The 15,788-nt window shown below is 37.5% G+C and overlaps 1 protein-coding gene across 2 annotated transcripts in view; it reads left to right on the top strand.

Moving 5' to 3' along the window:
- Positions 1–15,788, top strand: part of LOC124545154 (acetyl-CoA carboxylase) — a 259,301-nt gene that overhangs the window by 192,966 nt on the left and 50,547 nt on the right. For both annotated transcript variants that reach the window (XR_006967594.1, XM_047123987.1), the window contains exons 19-21: positions 49–252; positions 6,450–6,568; positions 13,293–13,584. Coding sequence is in view for 1 of the 2 variants with exons in the window: in XM_047123987.1 (XP_046979943.1) it covers positions 49–252; positions 6,450–6,568; positions 13,293–13,584 (615 nt within the window). In the remaining variant the exon portion in view is untranslated. The remainder of the gene's footprint in view (positions 1–48; positions 253–6,449; positions 6,569–13,292; positions 13,585–15,788) is intronic.

The raw sequence follows: 15,788 nt of genomic DNA, 5'->3' as shown, positions 1-15,788 counted from the left end.
TCAACTAGCATTTTTTTAACTGGATGCATTATTCTTTATTTTCTGCAGGTGTTAATAGCTGCTCACCAGCCAGCTTATGAACTGCGGCACAATCAAATGGAATCAATTTTTCTGTCTGCAGTTGACATGTATGGCCACGATTTTCATCCTGAAAACTTGCAGAAACTCATCATGTCTGAAACATCCATCTTTGATATCTTGCACGATTTCTTTTTCCATACCAATAAAGCAGTGTGCAATGCATCTCTAGAGGTTAGTATAATTAAATTGTTATCTCTGTTGCTTAAAGAAATGACATGCATTTACATTTATGTTGCAAAAGCTTCAAGTTTACAAAAAATGTGATATTGAAGGCTCTATTTGTGTGATTTTTATATATATATATATATATATATATATATAAAAAAACAAAGATGAGGTGACTTACCGAACAAAAGCGCTGGCAGGTCGATAGACACACAAACATACACACAAAATTCAAGCTTTCGCAACAAACTGTTGCCTCATCAGGAAAGAGGGAAGGAGAGGGGAAGACGAAAGGAAGTGGGTTTTAAGGGAGAGGGTAAGGAGTCATTCCAATCCCGGGAGCGGAAAGACTTACCTTAGGGGGAAAAAAGGACAGGTATACACTAGCACACACGCACATATCCATCCACACATACAGACACAAGCAGACATATGTCTGCTTGTGTCTGTATGTGTGGATGGATATGTGCGTGTGTGCGAGTGTATACCTGTCCTTTTTTCCCCCTAAGGTAAGTCTTTCCGCTCCCGGGATTGGAATGACTCCTTACCCTCTCCCTTAAAACCCACTTCCTTTCGTCTTCCCCTCTCCTTCCCTCTTTCCTGATGAGGCAACAGTTTGTTGCGAAAGCTTGAATTTTGTGTGTATGTTTGTGTTTGTTTGTGTGTCTATCGGCCTGCCAGCGCTTTTGTTCGGTAAGTCACCTCATCTTTGTTTTTATATATAAATATATATATATATATATGATGGATAAATTTTATGCTACTTATACAGGTTACAGGTGTCAGTTGTAGTACACAGTAATACAACAATGGCCTTGTCTTTGTTGTTATTGAGACCTTCAATCCAAAGACTGGTTTGTTGCAGCTCACCATGCTAGTCTATTTTGTGCCAATCTCTACTTATCTGAATAACTACTGCAACATGCTTTGAGTTGAACCTGCTTTCTGTGCTTCTGTGCTCAAGCCTTGGTCTCCCTCTAAAAGTTTTCTCTCTCTCTCTCTCTCTCTCTCTCTCTCCCTCTCTCTCCCATCCATCCATTACTAAATGGATGATTCCTTGATGCTTCATTGTGTTCCCTATTCTTTAGTCAATCTGCGCCATAAATTACTTTTTGTCCCAGTTTGATTAAGTACATCTTCATTAGTTACTCAATCTGACCTCGGGTGTTGTGCACTCTTCTTTAGCACCACTCTATAAAATCTTGTATTGTTTTCTGGCCTGAACCTTTTATTTTCTATGTTTCACTTCCATACAAGGGTACAGAGTGGACAGTGTCTTGAAAGGAGGCTATAAGATGAAAATCAACAAAAGCAAAACGAGGAAAATGTAATGTAGTCGAATTAAATCGGGTGATGCTGAGGGAATTAGATTAGGGAATGAGAGACTTAATTTAGTAAATGAGTTTTGCTATTTGGGGAGCAAAATAACTAACTGTGTTACAGAACACAGCTTGTCATTCTCAATGGAGAGAAGTCTTCCGAAGTAAGAGTGATTTCAGGTGTGCCGCAGGGGAGTGTTGTAGGGCCATTGCTATTTGCATTATATATAAATGACCTTGTGGATAACATCGGAAGTTCACTGAGGCTTTTTGCGGATGATGCGATGGTATATCGAGAGGTTGGAACAATGGAAAATTGTACTGAAATGCAGGAGGATCTGCAATGAATTGACGCATGGTGCAGGGAATGGCAATTGAATCTCAATGTAGAAAGGTGTAATGTGCTGCGAATACATAGAAAGAAAGATCCTTTATCATTTAGCTACAATATAGTAGGTCAGCAACTGGAAGCAGTTAATTCCATAAATTATCTGGGAGTAGGCATTAGGAGTGATTTAAAATGGAATGATCATATAAAGTTGATCGTCGGTAAAGCAGATGCCAGACTGAGATTCATTGGAAGAGTCCTAAGGAAATGCAATCCAAAAACAAAGGAAGTAGGTTACAGTACACTTGTTCGCCCACTGCTTGAATATTCCTCACCAGTGTGGGATCCGTACCAGATAGGGTTGATAGAGAAGATCCAACGGAGAGTGGCGTGCTTTGTTACAGGATCATTTGGTAATCGTGAAAGCATTACGGAGATGATAGATAAACTCCAGTGGAAGACTTTGCAGGAGAGATGCTCAGTAGCTCGGTAAGGGCTTTTGTTGAAGTTTCGAGAACGTACCTTCACCGAGGAATCAAGCAGTATATTGCTCCCTCCTACGTATATCTCGCAAAGAGACCATGAGGGTAAAGTCAGAGAGATTAGAGCCCACACAGAGGCAGACTGACAATCTTTCTTTCCACGAACAATATGAGACTGGAATAAAAGGGGGAACCGATAGAGGTACTCAAAGTACCCTCCGCCACACACCGCCAGGTGGCTTGTGGAGTATGGATGTAGATGTAGATGTAATGATGCTCGAAGTAGAAAGGATACAAAATGTAGACTGACAGTGGCAAGGAAAGCGTTTCTGAGAAAGAGAAATTTGTTAGCATCGAATATAGATTTAAGTGTCAGGAAGTTGTTTCTGAAAGTATTTGTATGGAGTGTAGCCATCTATGGAAGTGAAACATGGATGATAAATAGTTTGGACAAGAAGAGAATAGAAGCTTTCGAAATGTGGTGCTACAGAAGAATGCTGAAGATTAGATGGGTAGATCACATAACTAATGAGGAGGTATTGAATAGAATTGGGGAGAAGAGAAATTTGTGGCACAACTTGACTAGAAGAAGGGATCGGTTGGTAGGACATGTTCTGAGGCATCAAGGGATCACCAGTTTGGTATTGGAGGGTAGCATGGAGGGTAAAAATCGTAGAGGGAGACCAAGAGATGAATACTATAAGCAGATTCAGAAGGATGTAGGTTGCAGTAGGTATTGGGAGATGAAGCAGTTTGCACAGGATAGAGTAGCATGGAAAGTTGCATCAAACTAGTCTCTGGATTGAAGACCACAATGGTACACTTCAGAGAGAGAAATTCGGATTAGATATACTAACACTTAAAATTATGTTCATTGTTAAAAAATACCTCTTTTTAAGAAGCACTTTTCTTGCTATTGCTAGTCTGCTTTTCACATCCTCTTTACTTTGCTGCTAAGAGAACAAAACTTATCTATTACTTCTAATGCTTCATTTCCTAACGTAATTCTCTCTGTGTCACTTGATTTGGTGCAATTTAACTAAACTCCAGTACCCTTGATTTACTTTTGTTCATAGTTATCCGATATCCTCTTTCAAGACACAATTCGTTCTGTTCATCTGCCCTTCCAAATCCTTCGACAGAATTGCAATGTTACCAACGTACCTCAAAGTTTTTATGTCTACTGCTTGAGACTTAACCACTTTCCAAATTTCTCCATGGTTTCCTTTATGGCTATTTTGGAAGAGGTATTTGAAATAGAACTTTAGAAACTAGTTTGGTGTTTACAACTAAATGGTGAGTCATTAACCTTTGAAAATTTTAAAAACATGGTTTTGAGTAAACTTTGTTGAATAAATTTGGATGTCCCATAACCAATGTAAATACGTATCATATTTCTTCACAGCATGTAAAAGTGTTTGAAGAAAGGATCTGGTGATTACTCCGTCATGAGAAGTAGAGTTTTTAGTGGTAATACTTGTGTTATATGACAGAAATTTGTGCAACTTACTTAAAAGTAATTTAAAATGTTTAAACTTCTATTCTCTAATTAAATGGGATCGATTTTCTGTTTGGATTATAAAATCTGTCTCTCTCCTCCATCTGATACAGTATGAAAACACATGATGACATCTGAGTGAGTGATTTTGTATCTGAATTTGTTAGCTATCATCTCAGTGTATTTCATTTCTGTTGTGTTGAAATCCATTTGGTACTTAGTGTGTTTGCCCAATAGATTGCGCCAGGTCATATTGAACTTATTTCTTACTAAGTGTACACACGCGCGCGCGCGCGCACACACACACACACACACACACACACACTATGTTATAAAGACAGTTGCTAGCCACTAATTTGAAGACTTTTTTCTCAACACATTTTATTTCTCCGTGCCATTTCTGGTTTTGAGCTTTAGTTAATAATAAGTTGGCTGCATTACAAGATAAACTGCTAATCAGACATTGGTTGTTTTGTTTGCTATGATGCCAGTGAACATGGCTGATACCAGACAAAACAAAACAACTAACATCTGATTAGCAGTTCATCTCATAATGCAGCCATCTGATGGTGAATGAAAGTTTGAAACCAGTAATGGCATGGAAAAATAAATGTCTTCAGGGGATTGGGGGATCCCAATAGGTCTTTAAATTAGTTGTGGTTAGGTGTTTCTATAACGTAGTTTATAATACAGCTACGAATTCTCACAGTGTCAGCTACTGACAAAGTAGCTGTTCATAAGTGTGCCCATAATTTTTAATACATTATGTAATCAGTGGCAACCAGGCACGCACTGGTTCCCATAATTTTAGTTTTGTGTCCTCGTTCTGGGTTAGAAATGTTATTTGTTATTTCAAAAACTTTAGCTTCTTTATGCAACATTGATTCAACAACTGCACATAGTGGTCAGCTTTCAGTGAAAGTAATCGACAAAGAAACCTGAGAGCCATTGTTGTGTCTAAATACTTGTCTCAGAATGAACCAAGGGCCTTCAGTGGCTTATTTACTTCTCTCTCTCTCTCTCTCTCTCTCTCTCTCTCTCTCTCACACACACACACACACACACACACACACACGTGCGAGCGCGCACTCCCCACCCCGCATGATTGAATGGCCAGTGCGAAATGTGACTTCTTTAAAACTAGACTGTTTTATTCATTTCTACAAATAAACAGAATTAAAGTGTGCACCAATACTGAAGTGGCAGTTGTTTACTGCACATGTCTACAGGTGACAAGGGAGCGGCTACAATGAATTGTGATTTTTTGGTGTCCATGGATTGGGCAAGCAGATTTAAGACACCTAGGTTGGGATGGGGATATGAAGAATGTAATCAGTGGGAGTGAAGGTATCCTTCACAATGATGAGATGCATGGTCAGAACACACATAACCAAGCTTTTGGACAAAGTCTTATCCCTAAACTTCCATTAAAAAAAAAAAGAAAAGAAAATCCACTGCTACATTGAGTACATTGTGCATGTGCTGTAGCCCATATTCAGTACCATAAAATGATACAGAAATCAAATTTTGGATTTAAAATTCTTGGAAATAACCTTTCTTCTGAGTGAGGATTCTGCATCCTAATATTGTGTTTCATGTAGAGCAGACAGTGCTTAATGATGTCTGAGTGTCTTAGCTACTACAGTTAGTTGTGAAGCTCATAGTTTTTTGCATGTTACCTACAGTATCTCTTCTGCTGATATAATTGATTTATTTTTCACAAAATACATTTGTTAATCCAAGGATCTATATTTTAAAAAGGTTCTGTACCACTGAAATTTGCGACTAACACTTCCCTTGTCAGACAATGTGCAAACCATAGATCAGGTATTTCTATGAACGCGTGATTGGTGCCTTGAGATATGGTTATGGAAGTCAGTGTGAATTGATCTTTTGTAGCTACCAAGGCCCAGGAATCATTCATTGGTGCTTCCCTTCAAAAATGCACTGAAAAATGCAAAATCTCCATTTTCTTTACTTCATATAAATATAATACTGGAAAGGAATGTGTTACAAAGGCACCAGAAATCTTGATGATTTTCAGTTTCACGTGGCCAGAGAACAATCTTGTTCAGCCATGTTGTCACAACCACCAGTTGAATATATCCTGAAAGACAGTTTGATCACCATGCCACACACCAACTAGAGTCTACATGACAAGGAAATCTCATCTGTATTCATACAACGAGACAGACAATTGGGGCAGTTATCAGAATATTTGATGTGGAAAAATAAACATTTCTTTTGGACTGATATACACAAATTTGTGTAACATGAAAATATGCCGAGGTAACGTCCAATTTGACCTTTTATAATTGTGCTCTGTGCGTGCCACTCCAAGGTCATTGAAGACCTATATATTTCTTTTTATGAGCACACTCATGCCAGCCCCCCCTCCCCCCCCCCACCCACCCCCCCCCCCCCCCACACACACACACACACAGACAGACAGACAGACAGAGAGAGAGAGAGAGAGAGAGAGAGAGAGAGATCCTATGCGATAGTATAACATTATTTTATTTTTTTATTTGTGGAAATAACTTATGTGAAAAATTTATGATTTTCTCTTGTTGTAGGTTTATGTTCGCAGAGCCTACATATCCTATGAAGTGACATCACTGCAACTGTTAGAGCTTTCTGATGAGATCAGTTTAGTACACTTTCAGTTCCTGCTACCATCCTCTCATCCCAACAGGTAAAACTGAGTGCTTTATGCTTTTTTATATAAAGCATGATTTTTTGGTAATTTGGAAAGTATATGTTGAGTAGGAGGGAGACACTAAAACTACAAATGCTGTGCTTATTTAATAAATGTATGATATTTGTTTAAAAAGATGACTATACAAGAGATAAATAGAAAAACCACTTGAGAGTGATATCCACCAAGAAAGGGTACTGCGTTGGCCTAAAACAACACACTCGTAGCATAGTTCTCAAGTTTTGGATCTTTAAGAGTTTACACTATGAGAAGAGAGATCTTTTGATGATGCAAGTCTTGTTTGGAAAGTAATGTTCGATTCCTTATAAAACATAAACTATCACAGATTTTTTTCAAAAAACTGTTATTATTTAATTCCTTACATTTATCTATTTTTCATCTTGGTTTCCATATTTGTTTAAAATTTTGTCATAACATTCTACAAGCTTTTGTATTCCTAAGTCACAGATGTTTGCAGAGTGTGAGGATAACCATTCTTTATCTGCTTCTTTCACTTCGTCATCTGTTGTGAAGCACTTGCCGGTGAGAAACTCCTTTATGTAGCAGACCAGGTGAAAATCACTCATTGGCAAGTCTGGACTGTACAGCGTGTGGACAGTCGCTTCTCATCCAAAAGATCTGATCAGATTTTGGGTGTGAATGGCAGAAAGGGGTCTGACATTGTCATGTAGCAACAAAACACCAGATGTTAGAGGGCCATGTTGCTTTTTATGTATTGCATGGCAAAGTTTAGTTAGGGTAGTGCAGAAAGCAGGTGCACGTATTGTTGTCCATTTGTGCATAAACTCGACTGACAAGACTCCATGTGCATTCCAAAACATAGTTGGTCATAACACTGTGTGTTGAGAATGTTTGCTTGGCCTTGACTTTGACTGGTGATATCATGTGACACCATTTCACTGACTGATATTTAAACTCTGGTATTGTGTGAGAAACCCATGTCCCCTGCGACAGTGTTCTCTAAAAATTGATTACCTTTCTTATGATATCAGTAAAAAATAAGAGCACAAGCCGTTCTCTCCATTTTGTGTTTCTCAGTAAGCTGTCTGGGAGCCCAACTTGCACACAATTTGTGAAACTGAAACTCATCAGAGACAGTTTTGTGAAAAGTTGTTCTACCCACACTGGGTAATTCCAATGCTCAAGTTGAAATTAAGAATCGTCAGTCTTCACAAATCTTTTTGGCCACAGCATTAACCAAATCTTCTGAAATCACTGATGGTCAGCTTGATCACGATTTGTCATGGGCATCTTCCCATCTCTCCTTGAAAGCTCTTATGAACTTACACACTTTGGTTGGGCCATACAACACACTTACCTGCCAGTGAATTTCCACTTAGCAACATTTCTTACTCTCAGAAACCAAATCATTGACTATTTAACAGTCGGCAGACTGATCAGTTGTTTTAAACATTTTTAACCGACATGTAAACACTGTATCAGCACCAATGCAAATGGCGTCATTTGAGGAGCAAGGTGTGCTGGGAGTCGGTGTGAATGTGCACTTCAATGTATACTTGACCATAGCCGACTAGTACGCTCTTAACGGCCTCGGCACTCCATTTCTCTGCTTGTTACACCGTCTAGTTCAGCCAGCTGCTACGGAGCACTGCCTGCTGACTGTTCAGGTGTTTTAGCAGAGGAGGGTATCTGCTTCAGTGAAACTGGCAAAACCATTTACACACTGGAGCACAAAGAAGTAACATATGGTTTCGCCAATTCTGTTTATTGTCAAAAAAAAAAAAAAAAAAAAAAAAAAAAAAAAAACTACAACTTCTCTATAAAGTAGATTAAATCAGTTTTTATTGGTATCCTACGTATATGTGTGTGACACCGATTGTCTGCATGTCACACTGTATGGTGTTATACACACAGCACCTTTAGGTTTGGTGGTTTGGAGTTCAAGAACTTTGGTCTTTCATAAGCTTCTCTGGTGAATGAAGCTATCTGCTTCAGCACAATTGGTAAGAAATATTTGCACGTAAGGACACTAAGAAGTTCTGAGTGATTTTTCCCGCTGTTACAACATAAGCAAGCTGCTTTTTCTAGTTCTGGCATTATATACATTTCCAAATGTTTTCTCACACCATTAATTCTAAAGTACGGTAGAGGACTTGCCACAAAATCTGACGCAGTATTTAGCAGATTCACGAAGGGCATTGACGGGTAAGTCAAGCTGTTTTCTGTGATGTTATGGGAATATATTAGATACATTAAGGAAAATTTGTGCAGACTGGTTAAAATCTGAAGTTCGCGGGATGAACAGGATATTTCATATAATACTTTCTTTATGACACATCCACTGACGTACACCATAGATGATAATTTAACAGTATTAAGCTGTGTATTTAAAAAAAAGATATATAAAACTCATTATTAGCATGCGTAGGTTAAAAAAAAAAGTTAAACTTGGCAAAAGTGATTTACATAGGGAGAAAATTTTACTTTCTAAGGAGGATATACTAGATTGCTCTAATAATGGTAGGAGCATAAGAGAGTTTTAATAACCCCAAGGACTTAAGTTGCATTTCACACATGGCAGCTTGTATCTGGGTAATATGAGCTGGCAACTGCTCTTTCTCTTTGTTTACCTCTTGACTATTGGGTGTTGATGGTTTTGCATGTGAATTTCTCCATACTGGAAGTGCTTTTTCGTCCGTGTCTGTATTGGTACCCAAAGTCACTGATAACAAACCTGTTTTCAAAATTCTTTTCATACTAAAAGTCACTGTTCTGCAATCCAACATGTCGTTACTGCCGGCTGTTTGCTGCAGTCTACTGAAGAAGATTTCTACACAGTCGCTGCTAAAACTGTGACTGAGACAAAGTGAAAGCCATTATTTAGCATATATTTTATGCATTCAATTGTTGAGGTAAATGTTAGTTTTTATTGCTTCATATATTTCATTACTTAATAATTACTTCTCAGATCTAATGCTTTCATTTTTAATAGAGTCTAGGTACAGTAGGAATTGATTTTGTAGCCATTCTAGCCTTTCATCATCAACTGAAAGTTATTGCTTTCTGCCATCATTGCGAATTCGTGTATGACGTGATGTATTGCTAACATCATGAAGTGTATACCATTTTAACACATGCCCCATGTATTTTCTCGTAGCTCCTGAAGAAATGAAATCCAAAGCTTTCTCGTGAATGTGACTACTGTATTTAAGCTTTAGTGCAGAAATTATTTCTGGCGAAAATGCCTGCTTAGCACGCTTAACTTTCATTTTTTCAAAGTTAGTGGGATCAATGTGCTTCGTAGAAAGAAAAGTAACAGGTTTTATAATTTCTGAAGCTTGTAGTTTGTGTAGCTGTTTCACGTATTTCCCAGAAATCACTCCCTCGCCATCAAACATCTCTCTTTCTAAAAAGAGAGATCTCAGATTCTTTAAAATGTGACACTGATCGAAAGTTAGAAACAGCGGCCGTTCAGTTTTCTGGACGTGACACTCTGATACAGTGATTTTCTTCCGCACAACTTTTCATCATTTTGATGTTTGTTTTATGATTATCTGTTACAATGCGAAGCACAAAAAAACCACATTGTTCGGTCTTGTAAATCAAAGACAACATAAGTTTATATAGTTGTGCACCAGAAAGTTGTTTAGTGAAAAAATATGCTGCTGGCAACCTGAATTTAGTTGAAAGTCCACTTATCATGAAACATAACAAATGATTAGCCAGAATTGGTAATTTTCTTTGCCCACATTATTTTGACTCGCTACCATTTTCAAGATGCTGCTCCTGCATTGAATCTTGTTCTTGGAAGAATGCATCTAATTTCCTGTCCTACTGGAGTTGTTGCTTAATTGATATTTCATCAATTACTAAGCGACATAGCATCTCTGCCTTGTTTAGACAGGTAGCTTCTGCTTCCAACTTTGACTTTATCAGAGATGTAACTGCTGTCTCCTGTGAAATATCACCAACAAACCGAGAAAGAGTACGGTCACTGGGCAATTTTAGCACAAAATCTCTGGCATATTTTAACCTTTGGGTGAGCAGTGTTGCAAAGTGACGCACTGTTTTATTACATTCTTGCCCCATTGCGGCAATTTATTATCTTATTTTTTATTTGCACTAGCAAAAATTCAGTTTTAAAAGTCTTACTTTCTTGTGATAATGACCCCAGGGTTTTATGATACTCATTATTTTCATAGTGTGAAAGTCGTTCTTATAGCACGCAGATGTTACATTCCTGCCTTTTCAATCTGCTCTTTAGTCTCCATGCCTTAGTTTTCTGTGACCTTAGTTCTTTTTCTAAGAGTTTCAGTCTGGAAAGCACGTTGTCTTCTGTCTGAACTCCAGCTGATGTGACTTCATTTGATGGAACGTTTGTGCAGGTTTCTTGCCCAGAGTCTGCACGTCATTTATGTTTACGGTATATTTGATTATTTGGAGGCTTCTTTTCAACTTGTCGTCTCGATATTACAGTTATGGGAATTTTATGGGGAGGATAATCAGGAAATCTGCTAGGAATTCTATCTGTTTTGAGAATCTTTATCTTGGAACTTGATTTATAATCTGCCTCCATAAAATGTTCACTGCAAACTACTGATGAGTTTGTCCGTGTATTAGGCATGAAGTTACCTCGAGAAATCGGTCTTGACCATGTTTGCCTTAGGTCATTATTAATCGAAAACTCGTGGTTGATGCCAACCGTTTTTACTCTTTTGTTTTTGCAGAATGGTACGCAGCAGTATGGCATCTGTAAAAAATTACTGATTTTTCAGACTAATATACATCGCAGAAGCGTAGTAGCAACATACTTTTATTTCAAATATTTCTACCTATCGGCAACATGTATAACTGTAGTACGAGTGGAAATACTACAAAATTTTTAATACTATATGCTTTCTGTATTAGTTACTGTACCTTGGTTAAAAGATGACTTCAGTCAGATGATAATCTTCGGAAACAATAATGCAGCAAACCACTATTCACAGACAGATAACATCACCCACTGTTCACAGCCTACACAAGCACATGTAATTTTAGCAACAACAGTTCCTCAGTACAGTCCGATAATGCCTTTGCGTAGCATACTATTAGGCTGGGAACAGTTGGCCAGTGGCACAGTGTGCAGCAACTGTGGGAACTTCCACAGACATGCTAAATCCCATTAGATTCTGCAAAGCGCCAAGGCTGTTAACAGCATACTAATGGGCTGTGGATTGACATTTGATTATTTACAGTTACTAGGACCTTTATTCCTGAATTAAGTTAGAAAAATATCATTAATTGACAAATAGAAAACATGTTTTCATTTTAACAAGCTAACAGCCATGTATTTTGCATTTCAGCTAGATATCTGGAACCTTCGTGTAGGTTACTTATTCTAATTCATTGCTGACTCCTTGTCATTATTCGAATTTTTGCTCTCAGATAAAAAAAACTTAAAAAAGTTCATTTTTATCCTACGATTATACTCCATTAAAAAAAACTTTAAAAAGTTCATTTTTATCCTACGATTATACTCCATTAAAATTTTTGAGATCTGTGCCACCTTAACATGATATTAACAATATTATGAAAAGCATAAATTGCTACTCATTGTAAAGATGACCCAGTGAGTTGGCAGACGGACACAACAAAAAGACTGAGCTTTCGGCCAGTATTGTTAATATTCCAACCTGGAATTACCATTATTTAACATATTTTAAGTTATACTCTCACTTCTTTTGCACAAGTTCGTTTGCAAAATGGATTTTGACACTATAAAAATGCTATGAGACACCATGATTCTCAGCAGATTAAAAAATATCCCATCAGGTTGGGGATGTTTATTTTGTGTTAGTATTTGATCAGTCAGAGTAAATACTCTGTGTTAAAGTTAAAAATTTTTAGTTACTGCAGCCAATTTAGCAGCCCTGCCCCCTTTGCAGTTTCAGTCATTTATGCAATATTGTTATCTAAGGAAAGGTCAACGACTCAGTCTTATCTACTGTTGCGTCAGATGTACCTCAAACACAAAACAATTTGGATGCAAGTATGTGATGACTAACTCCATAAGTAACTAGTGTCTTATTTTAGTAACTGAACTCTAGAGATCATAAGCAGAATCTCATTTCCAGTTGCTGCCATTGAAGTATAAATAAGAAAATTTCAGTTGTGGTAGAGGCGTGTATTGAAATCGTGCTCCACATTATTATTATTATTATTATTGTTATTGTTATTGTTATTAACATTGTTATTGGGTATTACTCAGTACTGCATTGCTATATAACATTGAAACAGGCTTTGGTCTACTTCAAACGGCAGCTATAACAATAATAATTTACAACATGGAAGCTTTAGCTGATTGGTGACAGATTTATTAATATGTATGGGATAACTTTCCACACTGAAATAGTTATTTCAGATGAACATTACCTTGAAACTGCCATTAAAGTGTAGAATATTATCTTTCCCAGGTATCACAAGCTATCATGCTTGTTGTAATAAATACCAACATCTCTATAGGAACAGAACTCGTGTGCTAATATTACCTGAAGAGTCAAGCTATTGTGGCAGGATACAGTACTTAGCAACATTCAGTGAATTCCTGTTGATTCTGAAGAAGTACTTTTTCCAAATATTTGAAAATTTATTGTCCTTTTATGCACTTGTGTGCATTAATTACTTTTATATTTTGTGACTAGTAATGGATTTTTCTAGTTTTGCAGCATTGGCACAAATTTATTGTTTGTTTTTCCAGGATTGCAAGATACACTACAGAAGCACAGGATGTTGAACTGTCTGCTGTTGCTCCAACTGCAACCTGGCAGCGAACTGGTTGCATGGCTGCATTTGAGACTTTTGAGCAATTTGAACAACATGCAGATGAGATGTTAGATTTAATTGAAGACTTTGCTTCACCAGCTACTGTCTCTGCGAGAGTGCTGGATGCACTTGAAAGTGGTGGCAGTGAGTCGCGTGTGTCTACCAGCATAAACATCAGCATGTCTCTTGGAGACAATAGGGCAAATAGTCAAGATCTAGAAGACAGGGTAAGCACGCAGTTTTACAAGAGGAAAAAGCTAATTTATTCTTATTGTTGCATAGGAGTTACCTCTACGAATATATTTATGGAGGGATTTCTTGTCCTAAGTTGACTATCATTTTCTTTGGCAATTTTTTATTACTTTATCTTCCTATTATGATTTTGTAAACATCTGAGGCACTGTGATTACTGCTTCACAGTACATTTATTCCATCATGAATTTTGTTGTAAATAATCCACTGCAGGTCAAAAGGAACAATGATGTACATAATCATAATACCAGAAGGAAAAATGACATTCATTAATCCACATTAAGGTTTTCTTTAGCACAAAAAGTGCTGCACAATGTGGCAGCTAAAATTTTGGATAACTTACCCAATAATATAAAATGTCTGATATACAAAGAAGTAAAATTTGAAAACAAACTGAAAAAGTTCTTCTTAACAACTCCTTCCATTCTGTAGGAGAATTTCTATTATTGTGATTGTAAAAGTGGCAGGTAGGAATTACTAACTCACATCTGTATATTTAATGATGATGATGATGATGATGATGATGATAATAATAATAAAACTTATAAATGTTTAGCATATAGCCATATTTAGAAATTAATTTGTGATGCGACTGTAAAATTATTCATTCCACATTGTTATGATTTATCGTGCAAATGATCCTTGCTAGATGAAACTAACTGTTACCCACATGTATTTGTTTTTGGCTACTTATTGCCTCTCCTTTCTCATCATTACTACCAGTGGAGTCACTGCTAGTAATCAGTTCTTGTCTTCTGTTGTTGCATGAGTTAAAGACTCATCTCCATAAAGTAAGTACAGTAGATGGCCAATAATCGAACCCTGTTGGACGCCCTTTGTAATTTTTCTCCATGAAAATGATGTGGTGTCCCTCTTTGTGGTATTTGAACAACAGGGTAACTTTCTGCATTCTGTTTCTTAAATAAGAACTAAATGAGGCATTTGCTGAACAGTTTATTCCAAAAAACTTAACTTCTGTTATAGAGTATTAATATTATGAAGAGGGAAGTTGCTACTCGCCATATAGCGGAAATGCTGAGTTCCAGATAGGCACAGTGAAAAGGCTTCACAAATAAGCTTTCGGCCAATGAGGCCTTTGTCAGAAATAGACAGGGCACACACACACACACACACACACACACACACACACACACACACACACAAATGCAAACGCAACTCTCACACCCAACTGGAGTCTCTGGCAGCTGAAGTCACACTTGGCCGCCTTCAGCTGCAGAGACTCTAGACGTATGTACGTGTGTGTGTGTGTGTGTGTGTGTGTGTGTGTGTGTGTGTGTGTGTGTGTGTATTTTTGACAAAGGTCTCATTGATCGGAAGCTTATTTGTGACAGTATTTCTGTTGTGCCTATCTGGAACTCAACATCTCCGCTATATGGCAAGTAGCAACTTCACTTCTCATAATATTGTTGCTCTCCAACCTGGATTCTCCATTGTTTGGTCATAGAGTATTATAATTTCACAATTAAATGCCTTCAACAAATAGCAGAAAACCCCAACTGGTGATATTTTATTGTTTAAAGAGTTTGTTATGAGCTCGGTTTGTGTAGAAATAACTAATTCAGTAGAGTAGTCCTTTTAAAATACAGACTATTTGTTAAACAGTGGAATGTCCTGGATGGAGCAATGTCAATATTATGAAAAATATAGTTGCTACTCACCACTTTTGTTGTGCCTATCTGAAACTATTTGCTAAGTATCCCAGTATTGCAGAGGTTGGAGACAATCCTTGAGTTGATTAACTTCTCAAAAATTTTGGAAAAAGAAAGGAAGATTAGGGTTTGACATCCCATCAATGTCAAGGTCATAAGTCGTGGAGCACATGTTCAGAGCATTACAGGGATGGGGAAGTAAAACGGCTGTGTCCTTTGAATAGAACCATCTTGGCTTTTGCCTGGAGCGATTTAGGGAAATCACGGAAAATGCAAACTGGGATGGCCAGACACAGATTTGACTTGTCCTACTGAAAGCAAGTCGGGTGTGGTAACAACTTCATCACCTTGTTATAACAGATAAAGTAAGGGCAGTATTATGAAAAAGACAGATTGCTACTCACCATGTTGTGGAGTTGTTGAGTCGCAGACAGGCACAACAAAGACTGCTACACAAGTAAGTTTCAGCCAAAAGACCTCCTTCTGGAGTACACACATACACACATACA

This window comes from Schistocerca americana, chromosome 8 (genome assembly GCF_021461395.2).
Source record: "Schistocerca americana isolate TAMUIC-IGC-003095 chromosome 8, iqSchAmer2.1, whole genome shotgun sequence".
Lineage (NCBI taxonomy): Eukaryota > Metazoa > Arthropoda > Insecta > Orthoptera > Acrididae > Schistocerca > Schistocerca americana.
This window is presented reverse-complemented; position numbering and strand designations above follow the sequence as displayed.